This window comes from Gavialis gangeticus, unplaced genomic scaffold (assembly GCF_001723915.1).
Source record: "Gavialis gangeticus isolate Ggan-Ray unplaced genomic scaffold, GavGan_comp1, whole genome shotgun sequence".
NCBI classification, from domain to species: domain Eukaryota; kingdom Metazoa; phylum Chordata; order Crocodylia; family Gavialidae; genus Gavialis; species Gavialis gangeticus.
The window spans coordinates 30560793-30580412 of NW_017729028.1; the positions used below are offsets into that span (position 1 = coordinate 30560793).

The following is a 19620-nucleotide window of genomic DNA, read 5'->3' on the forward strand; positions in this document are numbered from 1 at the left end:
AGTTGTTGGAGCGTATCCAGGTGGCAAAAAGCTGAAGGTACAACACAGTGTAGATTGCGTACTAGCTTAGCATGTGCTTATTACCTTTTGGGGTGCTTTCAGACCAGGAAAAAAAATCATTTCTCCTTCCCATTTAATGGGAACCATCGGTTTTACCTTAGCTTGCTACGAGGTATGAAAATGAAGAGGGCCAGGTCTTCCAGCGGCTGTTACCGCACTCTTTGCTAGTGCAGATTAGTCATTTCAGGGATGCTCGGTGCTGCCTTGAGCAAGGGGCTGGAACCAGATGAGTGCACAAGCCCCTTTCCAGCCCTGCTTTCCTATGTGTTGGCTCGTGTGATGATAGAGCCACGTGAATAATTTGTGGAGGGAGGGAAGACAGGGTGGTTTGGGGTTTTTTGGTGGCATTGTGGTCAGTTGAAGGAACGAAGGGGACGTTCACAAAGTGTCATCTCCCTCGCCCAGGATGTGGGAGTCCATTGTCCTGTTTCTCTCCTCTCCCCTAAAGGGTTTTGAATCTACAGCTCTAGGTGAACTGATCATTTCAGCAAAGCTTAAACAGTGTGTCAATGGGAGGAAGATTCACTTCCGAGTCCCGTCGCCTTTGCAGTCATTAAAACGGAGGATACGGAGGTGAGGGGGAGTCTGTAGCCTGGTGGTTAGGACATCGCCTAGGAAGTGGGATACCCAGGCCCACATCTCTGCTCTAGGGAATGATAACTAGATATATCAAATGGACCAGGGTCATGGTCCCATGCACCGGGACAGGCTGGGGCTGACTGGTTGGGCAGCAGCTCTGCAGAAAACGACCTGGGTTGACAAGGGACAAGAAGCTAGGTAGGAGCCAACAGTCGCTGTGCCCATTTCCCCCCTTTGCTTTTCTGTGAGTTCTTGTCGACTTCATGAAAGGTTTTGCAGCGACTGAACTGCCCCTTCAGCACCAAAGTTCATGGTTTGTTGTACAGCTCACTTTTTGTCAGGGAGCCAGTGTAACTTGCTCAGTTGAGCTGTCAGGTTTTCTCCAAGGGCAGAGACGCTCTTCATGTTCTCACCATCAAATTATACTTGACACTTACTTTAAAGCTGAAGTGTAAAACCTCACTACAACACTGGGAAGATTGGAGCAAAACATTGATTGGACTGGATTTCTATGCAATGTAAATATTGGCACTGGTTTTACTTGGAGCTGTCGTTAAACAAACCCTGGATCTCAATCTCGATTTGGCTACATCTGCGCGTGCTTTTTAAAATCGATCAGGCTAATGTAGCTACGGATCACCAGAGGAGCAGATTGATATGATTGAAGGGTTTTGCGTAATGTTGCAGGTTGGTGTTTTCAGAGGCACGGACAGCAGTGAAAGTCGAGTACTGTGCAGTGACCCGCTGTCCTTGGAAAGCATCAGAAACTTCTGATGGGATATCTCCCGACCTGTTGACAACCGCAGCTCATCTTTTAAATCTGCCGGCTATTTGGGTGGGATTCATTATTTGGAGCCAAGACTTGGTGACATTTCTGCAGGATGACACAGTGGGTGGGTTTAATTGACAGCAGAGACGCTTCCGTTTATGAGAGTCGTCTTTGCATTTGTTTTTTATGAGGAAAGCTGACTCTTTTTATGAGGAAAGCAAGTAGCAGAGAAAAACCCCAGGGAAAGGCCAGAAGTAATGAAAAAGTCATGCATTGTTTTGTACCCACTGTACTATGGTGTTCCTTCTTTTGCATTTCTGCATGGAGGTAATGCCTGTGGTTTGAGCGTTAGGAATATAGCGGTGGCTGACCCATTGTCGAACTGGTATTGTTCGTTCTTTCATGCCCTGATGAACTTCATCAACCCTTTATCATTTAATTGCCTCCCCTAATGGTGGCTGCTAAACTTCAGTGTTGTCACAGGGCTTGTCCTCTGTGGCCCTGGCCCAGCAAAGCATTAGAGCACGTGCTTAATTTGAAGGGAGTGAGTAGTCCATTGACTTCACGTGCTTTAAGTAAAGCATGTGCATTAGCGCTTTGTCGGATGAAGGTCTTGGGAAGGTTTTCGTTTGGCTCTGGGTTTACTGATTAGACAGTTGGGGAGTTGCAGACGTGATGGGTGGGGGTAAAGAAAAAATGTTGGAGTGGAGCTAGACAGCAGTGACTAGGTTCAATATAGGGTAAACTAGTCAACTTTAAAGGTCCTGTGATTATAAAAGAGGCCAAACGGTGACGTAATCCAGGGGTGGCCGATCTGCAGTACAGGTGCCACAAGTAGCACGGGTAGCCTCTCTGTGCGGCACAGTGGCAAATAGGGCAGAAAGCAGAGCAGCAGCGTGGGCAGGGAGCAGAAAGCTGAGCAGCAGATCAGGTAAGGGACAGGGATTGGAGTGGTGCTTGGGAAGGATGTGGGGCGAATTTGTGGTACACCTGCCAAAAAGGTTGACACCTTGCTAATGTAATTAGTTGTTCAGTCCTTAAAATCTCTGAATTTCTGACATCCAGTTGCACGAGACCATGTCTACCCTTGTCTTTTTGTTTCGGGATGTTGAGCCAGCGGGGTATCTGCCTGTCCCCTTTTAGTCCCCCACCCGCAAGAAGCGTGGGAAGGGATTAACTCATTGAAATGAAGGAAGTGCCTTGTGATTCCCCAGTGGAAAGTGTTCTGGAAAGGCAGAGTGTCATTTAGTTTTATTTTAAGTTTATGACTAAGTCATGAAAAATCTCTCTCAATGCCCTCTGAGTATAGACCTTGACTTTTTACTTTGCTGCCGTAATAACCTTCCTTTTTTTCATTCAGCCCAATAAGCTACAGAACATGTTTTATACCGGTAATGTCCATTTCATGCCTGACCAATTCAGTGGGCTCTTTTTTTACAGTCCCATTGAAATTTAAAAACCTTTGAGGAGATAGCATTTGATTCAGGGATTTTTATTTCTTAACATTCCTTTTTTCTTTTCTTTTTTAAGTCGATGACATTTCTGACAAAATTAATCACTTAAGTTGGAGGAGAGAAGTTCCCCCAAAGACCTGGCTGGATTTCTCTACAATTCTGTCTCGTAATTTATGATGCCTCCATTTCCATGGTTCATGGACACAACATACACATTCAAAGTCAAAGCTAATACTGCCTATATAGCAATAATAGCCAACCCCGCTTGACCACCTAGCAGGTGGCAGGAGCCAGAAGGGATTTCCATGACTGTAGTACAAGGTCAGGAAAAACTTTGGCTGAAAATAATTTTCTGAATGTCCTTTGCAAGGCTCGGGTTTAAAAGGACCAGGGAACAATGCAACGAGGGTTGCTTCGTGAACCACTGCTCGTGCTCAAGCTCTGGTACTTCTCTAGGGAGTGTGTACAAGGCCATCACGGGCAGATTTGGGATTTGGAAGAAGCGGGACGTAGATGATGTGGTGCCTCATTGCATACACACAATGTCTTTTTTCTCCAGCTAAAAAGAAACTAAAAGCTTTACTAATGTGCTAGGAGCCTAGGGCTTTATTTGTCGGTTTGTTTGCAACAAAAATAACTATCGCTTGATTGGAACGTCCATAATTTTGCTATTCCTATATTACGTGTACAACCCGCACAGCGAACCAGGCCAAAAAAGAATCAAAAGGCGTTGTTTCATTACCGCTGTAGTCATTAGGATGAAAGGTGCATCACTTTCTTGTTCATAAAACAAAATATAACCCTTCTGCGAGTCTTGACAATGCATCTGATGCTTCCCTGAATGCTGTTTCCACACCTTAGTTAAAGTTTTTAGTTAGAGTTAAAAATCATCTCCAGGGCTGTGAAACAGGAGCTACATTATAAGGAGCAGTTCGCACATGGGAAATTTGCCAAAGAAAGGTTAGCATGAGTAGTGAAACATTTAAGGCGCTTAAAAAGGAGAGAGGGTTGGTAACACCTGTGGAGTGAAGAGTTAGAAGGAATCAGGCAGATTATAATGAGCCGTGAAGTCAGTTGACTCCCTCGCTGCTGTCTAGCTAGAAATGTTGCTGTTGCTGCCAAGCAGTTGGTTTTAAACTTTGGGTGGACCAGGGATTAAAGTGGGGTGCGACTGTACCCCCGGCATCCCCTGCTCTGGGAGCAACACGGGCACTGGGACGAGGCATCCCCAGACATGCGACGTTTTGGGTGTTTCCTCTTGGTTTTTTGGGTTTGATAACTTTTCACATCCTCTAAAACGCCAAAGGACTAAGTGTATCCTGAAGTCTTTCCCCCTTGTAGCATGATCGCTCTGCACGCTAACAGGCTGACTGCAGAAAGGCTGTTCGATGCCAGCGAGTCCAGCACGTGGCTCTCAAGGAACAACTGTGGATGCGGGTTAAATTTGGGAACTGGAGGCATGTGGTACCTCTGCTTCTACACGGCTCCACTGGTCACTTGGGATCTCTCGGCCTTGGCCGTGAGCCCCTCCAAGCCAAACGGACCGAGCTTGGGCCTGCTAGAAATCTAGCAACGACTGAGGTTTGAGATCTGAAAATGCAAACTTCTCAGAGTGGGAAAGCTTTAGTTAATCTGAGATCCCAGTGCAGGAGGTTCAGTACTAATTCCCCGGCATGGCCTTTGTTGTAAGATGGCCTGGTGGTAGACTGTGGAGAAGGAAGCCCTTCTTAGCACAGTGTAGTCCTCCGTTTCCAGCACAGCAACTCCATGACATTCATTGTCAGCCTTGTAGCTGAGGTTGCTCACCTGGTTTCCAGTACCTACGGTGCTGCTTTGGTGCGGCTCCCATCTCCTAGGGCCGGGATGCTCAAGCCAGTGATTCTTGGAGCCATTCAGGAGCATCTTTTTACATTTTCTAGAGTAGCAGCTTAACGCCGGTTCACTAGAGCTGATTTGTTTTTCCCACTGGAACCATGAATTGCAGCTGCATTAACCAAGGTCTGCTTTGACTTCTCCATTGACTCAAGCCATGTCGCATTGCTCAGTAAACTTTCAGGAAAACAACAGGTAATTCAATCAACGGTTCCCACCACATCCTTCAAAGTTATTGATCCACAAGTAGCTTACATCTTAAATACTCTCAAGCAAAACCGGTTGCCTCGTTATAACAATACATGCAAAATGCATTAGACTCAGCCACCAAACACATGAAATTCTGGAAATGTGAAAGTAAAAGCTGGAATCGTTGGTAATTTTATTTACCGTGTGTCTAACATAGTTGTTAATGGCATGAGCAATGCCCTTAGTTAAAAAGGGCATCGTTCCTGTGTTTTGGTTTTACTTGCTGTCCTGTGCTGTTGAGTGTCTAACTGCAACCATTTATCAGCAACAGTTTTTTGCATCTAATATCTGAGGGTTTTGTTGTGTGTGGTTTTTTTTAATGGATAAAATTCCCTGGTCTGTAATGGGCACCAAGCTACTAGAGCTATTAGATTGGATTTATGTAAAATATTGAAGTGAAAAGAAGAGTTTTCGTTAGTTTCGTTGGCAAAAAAATGAAATTCCAGAAACATGCACGTACGGTGTTTATCTCCTTATGAATGCATCTGAGCAAAGGTAAGCCCAGAGCAAGCCGATTTTGAAAGCACAATGCTCCTGAGCTCTTTTTCTTTGGACACACCAGGGGTCGGGGCTGGGGCTATGCACTCGGCTGCTGCTGGGCATGGTGGCAGTGGCAGGGAGAAGCCACAGGACACGTGGGCTCCAGGCCGTTGGAGGAGATGTGGGGCTGACCAGCCCGCAACAGCTCCCCGGAGTTGCCTATGTGGCCTGTGAGCCCAAATAATTGCCTGCCCCTGGCCTAGGCCATCAGTAAGCATGAACCTGCAGGCTGCATGATCAGTAGTCTATGCCGTCACCATGACACGCGCCTTAGAGGTCAGGGCGAGATGGCACCGTATCTCGAAATGATCATAAAAAAATCCCTGCTGGTGATGGGACAGAATTTGGTTCCTAATGAATATAAAGGGGATTCTGCTCTGCGCAGGACTGCGTTTCTCTCGGCCTCTTTATCTGGTCCGACTGTCTTAACGCAGGGGCACCGAGCAACAAGTCCTGAAAAATGCCTGCAATGTGTAGGAGGCAGGAAGTGTACAAAGGCCATTGCACATCCACGTAACAAAGTGGTGATCCTGTACTTGTCACTGGGCATCGGCTGATGAACGATCAAAGAGCTGGAAATGGGGGTTAACGGCTCTACATTAAAAAGGTCAACTGACCGTGGGTGTTTGGAGCCCCGGTAAATCCCGTTCTCCTGAGCCCGTGCAAGTAATGGTCTGCACAGCTCGGGCTTTTCTCTGCATGGTTGCTCTGTGAATCTTGCACCTCGAGTCTGTCCCAGGTCACGTCTCCTTGGTCTAGGCCAAGCTCCTGCCCTTCGTGGAAACAGCTCTAGGAGGAACTTGCGCTGCTCGTGCACGGGCTGCCGAATTGTCGGCAAAGATGAAAGGCCAGCCAGTGACACCACATGGGAATTTTGCAGTTCTCCGTGTCACCCGGACCTGTGACCGGAGGGTGTCATCCAGGACTTGTGCAACTCTCTTGCCTGGCACCCCCAAGCTGCGTCCAACTCTTCCAAGACCTTGTCCTCCCCGTCCCCAGGCTGCACAGCCCAGACCCTCCCCGTCTCCCATCCGTCTCTCTCCAGCCTCCGAGAGGCCAAGCAAACTCCTTTCTCTTGCCCATTGTTTCACGCACGGCAGGTCCTCTCTTACAACCGTCTGCTGGACTTGAGGCAATGGAAACAGGGAGCCAAGTGTTACCCTTCATAACTTCGTCCTCCTCTGCTTATCGGCTGGCATGAAGTCACCCCAACACTGGGCCTCGGCCATTCGGTTGTTCATCTCTTCTGCCAGGAAGGCCCTCCCCGAATGAATTCATCAAGTCGCTATCCTCTCTTCCAGCTCTCATCCCCTGCCACTTCTTGCAGCTCTCATCCCCCATCTCATCCCCTGGTCTTGTCTCAAATGCCAGTCGATGAAGCACTGCCCCACAGTAGATGGTATGTGTGCACGGTACCATCCTTCGGATCGGTTTGACCAGCCCTGAAATAAACCCAAATGCTAGACTCGGCACGGCACTTCTCCACCTCCCCTCTTTCCTGCGTTGCGTTTGACAAGCATCCATATTCTCCTCTGCGGATTAATTGAATCGGCAGCTCCAGGATTGCGTGAAAGCTGCTGGCTCGGGGCTGGCCTTGATATGCTCTGGCTTTTAGTTGCGTAATTTGTTTGCCTTTCTGCAATTAATTGTTCATGCTTTGACAGAGCTTCAGTGAAATATTTTAATGTGTTCTTGTTGAATGGTCCATTTTTTTCCCCTGTGGCTATTGACAGACGCAAGCACTAACTCTGGCTTTACATGGGAATTTAATCGTACCAGCTGTCATGCAGATCCCTGATTACAAATATTTTCTACCCTTAATGGTTGCAGCGCGGTTCTTTATATGATCAAACGTAATCTTATTTAATGGAGTTTTATTGCCACGATGCCACATTCTTTTACACCAGGTTAGACTTGCTTTTTTAGCCTCAGCCAAGTTGTTCAGAAAGCAGCAAAACTGATTAAAGGGGTGGTGTGATTGACTTCTAAGGAAAGACATGAGAGAGCCGGGAGGTAAGGGGGGTAGCAGCTCAGTCCTGAGTGAATCGGGAAGAGTATTTGGCAGGCGGCTCTTATTTGAAGGGTGTGATCAATAGGAGAGGGCAAAGTTTACCCTGGACTCAAAGGTGTATGGCTAGGGATGTATATATGAAAGAGAAACTTTAGGATGATTATCTGGAGCAGTTTCCTGGAAATGTCTTAGACTTGATTCCTCTCCCAGGGGAAGGGATGGGTGTTTTAAGCCCACAATACAGTTAAGACAAAGCATTGGAAAATACATCACTGTACCCAGTCCTCCAGCGGCTGCTCAAGTAGCTGCTTCTCATCTCTCATTTCAGCGATGCTCTGATTCACGCATGTTAAGGCCAGAAGGGGCTGCTGTGATTGTCGGGACGTGGCCTCGCCTGCATTAGGGAGTTTTCAGGCGACGATCAATTAAATGTCACATGTAGCATCGATCCTTTGGGGCTAGATCCTCAGCCCGAGGATTTGACTCCATCGAACTGCAGTGGTCCTCGAAAACCTCTGCGTGGAGCGATGTTCCCGTGCCCAGCCGAGACGGGCTGCATCTCTGCCTGCGTTACAGCACCGCGTAGCTATAACCGCTGCCATGTGTTTGCATGCTAGGTCGTCCGCACGGAGAAGAACAGCCTGAACAACCGGTTCCTGCCTTGGGACGAGATCGAGACGGAGGCCATTCTCTCTATAGATGACGATGCCCACCTTCGCCACGATGAGATCATGTTCGGGTTCCGGTGAGTGGCAGAAAATGGGGACACGTGCAGGTGAGCGGGGTTGCTGGTCGGTCCAGCGTTGTCTAATGGTTAAAGCCAGGGGCTGCTGTTCCTGCCTGCGCTCCTGGCTTCCTTGGGGCAAGTCGTGCAGACCGGTGGTTTGAAAAGCGGGCGCTTGCAGTAGGGTGCTTAATATTCATCACCACTATTGAATGCATGTCCTGATTTTTTCAGAGCAGCTGAGCACCTGCCGCTCTCCCTCGACCCAGCTCGTCCAGAGTTGCTCGGCGCTGAGGCACCTAACTAGGGGCTAAATGAATGCTCATAAATTTGCTTTGAGATCTGTGGATGAAAGGAGCTACATGCAGAAAGGGTCTCTCTCTCACACACACAGGCATCCACGCACACCCTCCAAGCCCAAGATGAAAGACAATTATTCATTTACCAAGTGAAGGGCTTGACAATAGGAAACACCAGAGCCTAGTCCTGCTATGGCCCCCCTGTGCTTATGCATCATCTGCAGTGACGTGATGCCATACTCTGTTCTCTGCAGGACCCCTCCTTTGTTTCAGGTCCAGAATGGGCAACACTTGCTCACTGAGGAGCTGATCAGTGCTTAGGTTTTCTCTTCTCTGTCCCCCATACGGTCCCCTGCACAATATTCTTCCCCTGCTCTGGAGGAAGAATTATTCATTTCCTCACGGGCTTTTTGCTTCATTTGAGGACCTGAGAGCTTCACAAACAAGGGGTGGCTTTATTGTTGCAACACCCTGGGATGTGTATGTGCGCAGGGAGTCAGGAGGGAGGCATTTTCCTTATTCTACAAGCTGGGAGCTGAGATGGAGGCGAAGGTCAAAAGTGTCAGCTAATTTGGACTGCCCAGTCTGAGATGCCTCAGACTTCATTTTGCATGGAGCATAATTGTATAGCACTGTAGCCGTTCGAAGCCCAGCTCTCATGGACTTCAGTTGCAGCAGCGAGCGCTCAGTGCCTCGGCAGAGCAGGCCCCAGGGTCTCGCATCAGGCACCAAGAAAAAGTGAGTCGTCCCAGCACTGAGTTACTAAGCATCCCATGCAAACTGTGTCACAAGCAGGGGAAGATCTGGTTCTCCGGGTGCCTGGCCCCGAGGCCCTGCTTCCTTCGCTACCTGCTTTCCAGTTTCCCCAGCAAATGAACCAAGGCTCCTACAAGCATCAGCCCCTCTCCCTGCACTCTTCCCCATCTTGCCCCCCGTCTTGTGCACAGTGTACACAATAAAAATAATGGTACACAATAGAAACTCTGTTGTGTACCACTGATGCTCACGCTGGCCATCAGCAGAGCTGGGATTTTTAGAGGCGCTGAGCCATGAACTCGGAAACAAGTTGTCATCCTCTGAGAACTAGCACTGGAGGGGGACAGATGCATGCTGTCAGTTTTTGCTTCAAAGCAGGGGAGTGCCAAGGCATTGCAGAGATTGGTCACGTCCAAGTTTCTTCCAGGCTTTGAAAACAGCATTGAATGGAAATTAAAAAAAAGAAAAAGTTGGTGAGAGGAAGACCATGTAGCCTAGAATATTCCAGCCCAGACCAAATTCAGCAAATGCATCGGCTGCTGAGAGCGGGGCCTCGTCATCGGAAATGTTGTGCAACTCTAAATAGGGGATGCTACCAACCCCTTACTACTTTGGCTGCTAATTATTTAAACCCACTGAGAGCCTTGATTTTAACTGACTTCTGAGCATTTTCATGTAAGGGGGACTGGGGTTGCCTCTACTTAGTCATTAACAGGCTGCATTAAAGTTTCCATGCAGCCTTGGACCTGCGGCCCGCAGGTCAGATCCAGCCCATGGAGCTGCTGTGTCTGGCCTGCGGGGCTGTGGGCAGGCCGTGGAGCCTGAGGATGTGGCCGGGGCAGGCAGGGTGCTGATGGACATGGCCCTTGGCAGTAGGAAGGCAAGCAAGGACCATGCAACACTGCCTTCCTACCACTGTGGTGGCCAGTGCCACTACACCACAGGAGCCACTGCTCAATGCCCCAGGCCAGATCCAGCATGCAAGGAGCCCCCCGGGTGCAAAACCAGGCCTGGACCCCAGGTGAGGTTGACACCTCTGTATAGGGAATCAGTCTTGGGTGGGTAGCTCCTGTGCTGCTGATTCCAGTCCAGCACTGGTGCATACTGAGAGAAGCTCTTACCTCATTCATGGCTTTAGTCCCCTTCCAAGGTGTTGACACCTCTCCCTTTCCACCATCCAGGGGGGCCTCCTGCACAACACCTTAAAATCAGACAATGAGGGTGGAAGGGACCTCAGGATGTTGCATCTAGTCCAACCCCCTGCTCAAAGCAGGACCAGCCCCAACTGCATCATCCCAGCCAAGGTTTGGTCTACCCGGGTCAGCTTGGGGAAACCGGTGCTCGTGGACTCTGAGCTCTCATCACAGGAGACTGTGAGTGCTTCCTTCACCTCCTGAGTATCTCCTGGGGACTGTGCAGGATCCCTTTGGTCCAGGGTGACAGCTAGCACAGCAGACTGATGACAGACTTTATTGCTTGCTTGGTTTTTGGTTCCAGTATCAGCTTGGGGTGAGGGCATTGGCCTCTTGTTTATAAGGATCCTAAGAAAGTAGGGCCAGAAGGGACCTCACGAGGTCATCTAGTCCAGCCCCTGCTCAAGACCGGATCATCCCTGACTCCACCATCTCAGCTAACCATCTCTCCAACTTGTTCTTGAAAACTTCCAAGCATGGGGGCTCCGCCACCGCTCCAGGCAGCCTGCTCCAATGCCTGACCACTCTCAGAAAGTTCCTCCTAATTTCCAGCCTAATTTTCCCTTGCTGCAGCTTGAGGCTGTTTTTCCTAGTCCTGTCCCCTACAGCCATCTCCATCCTCTCTGTAATCACCCTTCAGGTATTTGAAGACTATTATCAAATCCCTCCTCAGCCGCCGCCTCTTCTGGAGACTAAATAACCCTAGTTCTTTCAGTCTTTCCTCAGCAGTCATGCCTCTGAGGCCCCTAATCATTTTGGTTGTCCTCCGCTAGACTCTTTTCAATCCATCCACATCCTTCTTGAAGTTTGCGGCCCAAAACTGGACACCAGTGCTGAATAGAGCAGAGGAATCTCTGCCCTTGATTTGCGAGTGGCACTCCTGTTAATACAGCCCAGGAGGCTGTTGGGTATTTTTGCAACGAGAGCACACTGCTGGTGTACAATCAGCGAGCTAGGGCAGGTGGGGAGGGGAGCCAGCTCCCCTCGGCCAGAGGGATGGGTTGGCCTGATGGTTGGGAGGGGGGTAAATGGCAGAAACGCCAGGAATCCCAGCAGAGCCCCATGGGGCACTGAACAAATGAGCCATTAAAGCAGAGGTATGGAAGACCTCTATGAAAAAGTCATCCTTTTCCTCAGGCACTGCTGCTGACGCCGGTGGGGTGGTTTTGTGGGATCAGCATCAGACCAGGTAGTTACCTCCACTTAGTTCTCACCTCTCTGAACCAGGTAGTCTCGCTGCTGTGTCATCCCCGGCAGCTCCCATCCGTCCCCTCAACCTCCCTTTTTCCCCAGCCGCAAACCAGCGATGCTTACCTGCCTTAAAGCAGTGCCTGGTTAAGGCTGTATTGATTAATGCTTGAGAGCCTTGAAGGAAAATTGTTCTGTAAGTGCATGGTATTATTATTGTTCACCCCCCTCTCCCGTCCTCAAAGCACTCTTCTCCGACATTGCCTGCTGCTGTTAATGCACCGGAGAGCGCCTGCTTCCAAGGGGAGGGAGACTGGCGACACTTTGAGACCGAAGCATTGCCTGGTAACCATTGCCCCATAATTGCATTATTTGTCTAAACCTTATTATGTGCTGTAGGTTGTAATTCTTAAGGCTGACGCTTCGTCTTCCTCCATCTGCTGTTGAGCAGTAAGTAGAGTGACAATTATATTGCTAAGAAGCAGGGGCTGGGAGCCCAGGCCTCTGCGCACCTGTTAAAGGAAAAAAAAAAAAGGTAGATAATTATGTGAGGGAAAATAAAAGTGGCTCTTGAATTCCAGGGGTCGATTGTGCTGGCAGAGAAAGCACCACAAAGGGAAGGGGGTGGACAGAGTTCATCGGTGCTTGAATCGTTTGTGCCCCAACTTTGAAAACAAAGGCCTTGTGGATGATGGGAAATATGCACAAGGAGGTGCCTGGCAGGCGGGCGCTGGCTGTAAAGAAGCTGGCAGCCTTAGTTATTCACATTTGCATTACAGCGTTGCACTGGATTTTCGTTCATTTTATTGGCAGCAACTATAGGGAACGTGTTGGTTTTTTTTCTTACCATGATAGCCAGTGTGATGAGCACTCGGGGGCTTCCAGACTTTTTCCGTTAGCACCTCCAAGGAGGTTGGAGTAGGTGGGAGCACGTCTACACTACGGGGTGGAAGATGGTCCCCAAGTGTTGGCTTGTTTCCCAGCTGTGATCAAGGGAAAACCCCTTCTGGCAGCGAGGAGCCTCCCACGCAGGACGTGTTCTGCTAGACTAGAGACCAGAGTTAATTTGTTGTATTTACCCAGATCCAAGACTGCTTTGAATTTAAGGCTACCCCCTAATAGTTGCGATGTAATTTGTCCCACCAAAGCAGCGGCAGGGCCTGTGCCTGCTCCCCCTGCATTCCCCTACCACACAGTCTCCCCCACACCCTCCCCACAGCGCCGTTTCCTCCTGCGCTTCCTTCCCCACGTTCCTTTTTTCCCCACTGAATGAGCCACCCCAGCCTGGGGCAGGCCGTAGCTTAGCTCCGGCTTCGGCCCTGAGTGCAGAGCTGTGCTTCCACCTGTTACTCAAATCTAAGGCAGGCAGGTACTCAAATCTAAGACGTTTCCCCCTACGGTGATTGGGAGAGAGAACCTAGTCTTGGATTCAAGTAAATACAGTAGGTCTTAGGCATTTATTAGATCAAATGAAGCGATCTGAAAAGAGCCAGCAGCCCTGCAACATCGAGTTGGAATCATTCCTAGGTCAGGCATTACTGGTGTGCTTTTTAATTATTCCTGGTGGTTTCCCAGTAACCCTGCAGGCTTCTCCCGAGGGGAGGGGATCAAACAAGGAGAGAGTATTATGAGCGCTTGCTCGCTCTCCTCGGTCACCTTTCCCATTTGGTCTTGAGCTCTCTGATATGGAGGTGTCAAGGTGTAAGGAAGCATAAAGAGCCTTTACATGGGGCACCCGCAGCACCAGGACCTGAATGGGCAAAAGGGTAGAGTGGATGTTGGCAGGCGGGAGGTCCATCTCGCACACAGTTGGGTGGCAGTGTCAGGACATGGGCAAAGCCCCGAACCAGTTCTTGCTTGGCAGAAGGCCAGCACTTGACATCTGTGAGTGTCGGGGTGTTTTACACATGCGGAAAGTATCAGCCTTGTAGCTCCCCAGTGAGACGGGTCAACATTATCCCCATTTCACAGATGGGAAAACTGAGCACCAGGGTGAGTTTAAGGACCTCTTCACAATGATAAAAGAAGAGCCAAGAACAGGACTTGGATTTCCTGACTCCCAGGCCCAGGCTCTGACTACAGGCAGAGCATTTTTCCTCTCTCAGAGGAAGTCTCTGGGAAGGGAGGGGGGTGGGATCAGAAACGGCAATTGCGGAAAACATTTAAAATAGCGGATCCTCACGCGGAGCGGGGACTGGGTAGCAGACGAAACAGGGTCTGTTACAGCTGCTTTTGCTTGCCCATAACTTTCTTCGCCTTTCACTGAGCTTTAATTTTCTCTGCTTTGTCTGGCCCAGAAGGCAATTTGGATGGAGTTGGAGTTGGGTTTTTTTGTTTGAACGCCTGTGGAAAACCCCTCTCAAGCCATTTCTGAGTTAGGTTGGGCTGCAGCTAGAGGGAAGGGGGAGCGCAGCAACCACATCTACTCCAACCCCCTGCTCCAGGACCAGCCCCCAACTACATCATCCCAGCCAAGGCTTGGCCTACCTAGGCCTAGTGTCTCACCAGTCTGGATCAATGTGCGGAGTAGAGAACGGTCTATTAGTTGCATGACACCCAGTGTTTGAAAAGGACTTGCACAGTAAGGGAGGTCAACACTCAGAGTTTAGCCCAAATTGCGGCGGATCCTCTACCACCGAGCTGCCGTCGTGAGCTGGGTGGTTCTTGTCTCCTCCAGCGTCTGGGTGTGCTAATGTCCTTTTCCCACTGAAACGTCTCCTTTCTGTTGGCAGAGTCTGGAGAGAGGCGAGGGACCGTATCGTTGGATTCCCCGGACGGTACCACGCGTGGGACATCCCCCATCAGTCCTGGCTCTATAACTCTAACTACTCGTGTGAACTGTCCATGGTGCTCACTGGTGCTGCCTTCTTTCACAAGGTAAGAGCAAGTGGTCTTAGAGCACCCGCCCGCCCCTACGTACCTTTTTCCAGCCTTGAGATACTTCATAGAAAGGCTGATCTTTTGCAACAGAAACGCTCATTCCAAAACTGACTCTTGCTTCTCCAATGGCCCAAGCAGGCTCCATGGCTCCCCACAAATTTAAACCTGGCCAAATAACAGTGAATCTCAGTGTCCCGGGAGATGCTGCTCGTTTTAGGAGAGATGCATGTAGCAGAGAGACTGAAAACAGGTCCTGTCCCGTTTCAGCAAGGCTCTTGGATGTTGTGCTGTGGGTCACGGCGTTGTCTGTTAGCAAATCCACTGACCTGCTCTGCAGAAGACCAGATTCAGATTCCCGAGCTTGGAGTCTCCATGTCTGCTCACTGCTGTGCCTCCACGTATCGTACTGAAGGCCTGTTTCAGCAGAGCTACGAGGCACATCAGAACTGAAACACTCTAAGGCTGAGAGCAAGGGGATTGAGACGCCCAAGTTGAAGAGAAACTGAGATTGCAAATCCCTCTGGCACCTTTGCAGATTATTCCCCCAAGTTCCTCCAGGAAAGAACGTGGTAGCAAACCTGTTTTGTCCCTTGGAGCATCTAGCATTAGGTTCCAAAACAGGTTTGCTACCACGTAACGGGTGGCACAAAATATAACAGGAAAAGATAGTCTGGCTCAGGAGGTGGAAATGTGGGTGCCCTGAGGAGGTTTGTGTTCCAGGTGAGTGTTAGGCATAAACAGCAGGGCAGGAGCAGATTCAGAGAGAGGCCCCCTGACGTGTTCAGTATCTTCCTCCTGTGCAAGGAGGCAATGGGCAGCAGACTGGCTTGATTCCCTTGGAGGGACGTGTCCCTACAGGACTCCTCATGTCCTGTCATCTGCTCCAGTGGAGCAGGAGTCCACTGGGCAGAGACAGCGAGCTGTGGGGAACCTGGCCAGGGGACTCGGTAGTTGCAGGTCTGTAACAAAGAGGGGGTTTTTTTTTGCTGCTCTGACTCTGAGGCAGGGGGAGTTTGTCACCCGTGGACTTTGGGTTGCACCCAAGGTCAGTCTGTCACCAGTTGCCCCAGCTCTGTTTTTACAATTGGTGAATCTTGCTTATGTGTTGCAGTACTACGCATACCTGTACTCCTACGTGATGCCCCAGGCCATCCGCGACATGGTAGACGAATACATCAACTGTGAGGATATCGCTATGAACTTCCTCGTCTCTCATATCACCAGGAAACCACCCATCAAGGTAAAGAGCTGGATGGGAGCTTGTCTTTGTTTCAGGAGAAACCATTATTTATTCCAGGCCGCTGAAAACACCTGTCGCAGCCTCCGAGCTCAAGTTGGGGAGGGCTAAGGTATCCAGTTAGCAAGAATCACATGCAGCCAAGATCTCCTGCTGACTAAAAGGACTCTAGTTGGTTCAGGCTCCGTCCACACTTAACCTAACCAGGTAGATGTGCCTGGCAGCATAGGGCAGAGTTGATGGCCAGAGCTGGATCAGGTCCCTGAGAATCCCCTAATTCAAGCCCTTTCATGCCCAGGCCTGTTTGAAACCCCCTCCAGCTGTGCTTAGGGTTTGAAACAGTCTGTCTTTGAGACCAGAAGGACCCAGACCACAGAGGGCTGTGTGAGTCCAAGTCACTGCTGTCATTTGTTCTCCCCTCTGCCCTGCCTATGTCTTAGGCATCAGCCAGACATTACACTTTAGACATGATTAACCAGTTAATCGTGTCTTAAAGTGTAACCCAGCTCCATAGTTTCATAGTGTTTGGGGTCACAAGGGACCTAAACAGATCATGAGGTCCAACACCCTGTCCCGGGCAGGAACGAGTGCCAGGGTCATAACACCTCAGCCAAATATCGGTCCAGGCTCCTCTTGAAGACCCCCAAGGCAGGAGAGAGCACCATGATCAGGCAGCTAATGGTGCAATAAAACAGGAAACCAGCCACCAAGTTATTGCATAAAATACATGTGATTAACTTTGTGCTGGTTTCCGTTGCTCCTTAAATCGAACGTGTGGCCAGTAGGGTCCCTGTGGGTCAGCGGTCACTCATCTCTAGGATGGGGACTACTGGGCAGCCCTGGTGCAGTCCCAAACCTGCCGATCAGGCGAAGGGGAGAGCTCCAGCGGTTGCGACCTGGGATCCTGATTTTCCAATCATTAGCTGATAGTTGGTCGGCTCCAGTGACTGCACAGGGACTCTCCAGGTTGAAGAGTCAACCCCAGGGGAGTCTCATCCTCGGTTAAGAGCAGCGTGCGTCTGAGCTGACGCGCATTGGTGTAGCCTCGTTTTCAGAGGGGAGGTCCAGCACTTCGGGCAGATCCAACCCATCAGGTTGGGGGCACTCATCACTTCTGCAGGCACAGGCCCATCTCTGCCCCTGCCCAAGGGACAGGCCCTGCCCCAGGTGACTCAATCTCGGGTTATTTATTTGTCTGAGGGTTCAGACGTGGGGCCCATCGCTGGAGCGTCGCAGCCTCTGCACAAGCAGGGAGGGGAGTGCAAGGAGGGGAGGGTTGGTGCTTTTTTCCTGCGCTTCCCTTTCGGTTTTATTGTTGATTGTTGCCGCGGGCTCAGGGCACAAGCCAGCAAAGTGCTGTTTTCACCGGGCCCCCTTCTGTTTAGCCCTGTGAAATCCAGCAGGCAGATTTGACTTCAGCATCGGTCATCCCAGGCTCCTGGTTTGTCATCTAAGAAGATAAAGCAGCATAATCCCAGCCAAGAGGAAACAGGCCTCTTGAAGTCTAATCCCAGTTTGGCCAGTGGCTCGTTTAACACTTTGTGGCCTGCATTTAATGGCCTTCGATTTAGGAACAGTAGCAGCCAGTTGGGTTCATTCAGTCAAACTCTCTAAGCCAATGGGAGCCAGCCTTTTTGGCCACAAATTAGTCTTTCCCCTTCCTCAAGTGCCAGTCTGATCCCTTTCCCATGCCTGATCTGCTGCTCTGCTTTCTGCTCCCTGCTGCTGTGCTACCTGTCCCCTCCCATACCTGCCCTGTGCCCCACACAGAGACCACTGGTTGGCCAGCCCTGCTCTAGACCAGGGTATCCCAGAGCTTGGCACCTTGCAGAAAGGGGCAGTAAAATGAGGATTGCTCTCATCTGTCCCTGGCCGCCCATGTGCACCTTGCACCATTCCCTCTGTCCGTGTTTCCCATCATGCCTGGAACAGCTTTGTCCTCCATCAAGTGTGCATATCTTCTGCAGAGCCCAGCCAGCAGATATCAACACCCCCCAGCTCCCTTGGACAGGTCTGCATCTAGGCTACTCCAATAGCTTTGAACCTGCCACTTGGCTCTCCTTGTATGCAAGGCATCCAGTGCGCTGCTGCGGTTGTCTGGGGTCCTGCGTCCCCATCTCCATGCCCATTCATGGCATCATTCAGGCTTGACTGGCACGGAGAGTTTGTGTTGTGGAAAAGAGAGCCAAGGGGCCAAGAAGTGCCCTCAGGGGTGCTAAGGAAAAACAGTGGATGGGTGGAGGGAGATGAAACAAGGAGCAACAGAGGCAGAGCCTTTACTGCAGCTAAAAATAGCCCCCGGTGTCTCCTGGTGTCCCTTTCCCATGGGTGCCATTGCTGTCGGTGCCACGCAGACATGGGATGCCAGGCAGGGGTCTCTTGGAAGCGGTGCAGATGTTGGATGGGCTCACGCTCCCTGGTTTTGCTCACTTCCTACACCCATTCGGGCCAACAACCACGTCCTGAGAGCTGGCATTTTTATGCCATCTTGGTATCCAACCTGGTGGTGCTGGGAAGCGAGAGAGACCATTGAGCGCCGGCAAGGAAGACGTGACTCTCCCAGGAGCAGGGTGGAGGTTGCAGGGTGCATTTCCCCTCTGTCTCCCATTCGCTCTTTTCTTCCCTAACTTCATCCCCCCCAACAAAAAAAGACCCATGTTCCTTCTGGCCAGGTGTTTCCATGTATTGCCATCACCCGGCGAGTTTGCTGGAAGCCAGCATGCAGCAAGGACAGGAGCACCCAGTCATGCCCTTTCTGTTTCGGGACCTCTTTTGACAGATAGGAAGTGAGCGTCTTCCATTAGCTCAGAAACGTTCCCAGCGATATAATCCAGAGGCAGCTGAGCAAGGAAACCTCTGCACACAACTTTGGTGGTTATATAGCCGCTACGGCATCAGACACGGACCGACTAAAAAGAGTACGTAGGATTGGCACAGATCGTGAGAGCATCGCTGGGCCCTCGTGAATGGGAGCGGATAACTAGACTGATGCCATCGAAGAGAGAGCTCCTCCAGCTGTCTGCTGGGGACTGCTGGGTACCCAAGGGGCGTTTCAATGGCACCCTGCACCAGAATAGCTAAACATTTCCCCAGCCCAGCGTCGCAGAGCAAGGCCCCTCGTGCACGTGAATGATTCTAGCAAGGCCACAGCTGATGAGGTTGCAGCAAAGATTTTAACTGGGTCGAGGTGAGCTGGTCTGCACAATGCGAGCTGAGCCCCGAGGGGCGCGCGCACTTGGAGCAGCTCTGATCTCTCGCGCTGCTCTCCACGATAACGGAGCAGAGCTGGTTGTTCAGCATCACTGGGAGTTTGGTGCCCTTCTCCGTGGACTTGGGCAAAGGTGGAAATGAGCTGGTCCCTGCTCACAGACCTGGCAAAACCACCACGTGCATTGCTAGATGTTTCTGCCCAGGGGAATGTGGGAAAGAAATGCCAGGGTTGTTGCAGGAGGAAAGGGACACGGGCCTGGGGTGTAGGGTCCCTGGGAAGGGAGATGGACCTAATGCAAAGGTACGGGGCCTCTGGAGACACACGCACGCATGCACATGTTGTCCAACCTCACAAGCTAAGCAGGCTTAGACCTTGTCGGCACTTGGATGGGAGACCTCTGAGGAGACCCCCAGCTGCTACAGGACATGGTGTTGACTCGTCAGTCTGTGGCATTTGTTCCTTTATGAACCAAATCAGTGGCCAGCGGGATGTCCCCGGGCTTTGTGCTGGGAGGGGGACCCATGTTTGAATGGGACGCCATACCCGAGTTCCTGAACACCGGCACTCAACTAAAGGTCACATTTGGGGCCATTAGGGA

At 50.6% G+C, this 19620-nt stretch overlaps 1 protein-coding gene across 2 annotated transcripts in view; it reads left to right on the plus strand.

Annotated features, from left to right (window-relative positions):
• EXTL3 (exostosin like glycosyltransferase 3) overlaps positions 1-19620 on the plus strand; it is a 231004-nt gene that overhangs the window by 205607 nt on the left and 5777 nt on the right. For both annotated transcript variants that reach the window (XM_019520885.1, XM_019520884.1), the window contains 3 exons: positions 8152-8279; positions 14427-14571; positions 15686-15814. In XM_019520885.1, coding sequence (XP_019376430.1) covers positions 8152-8279; positions 14427-14571; positions 15686-15814 — 402 coding nt within the window. The remainder of the gene's footprint in view (positions 1-8151; positions 8280-14426; positions 14572-15685; positions 15815-19620) is intronic.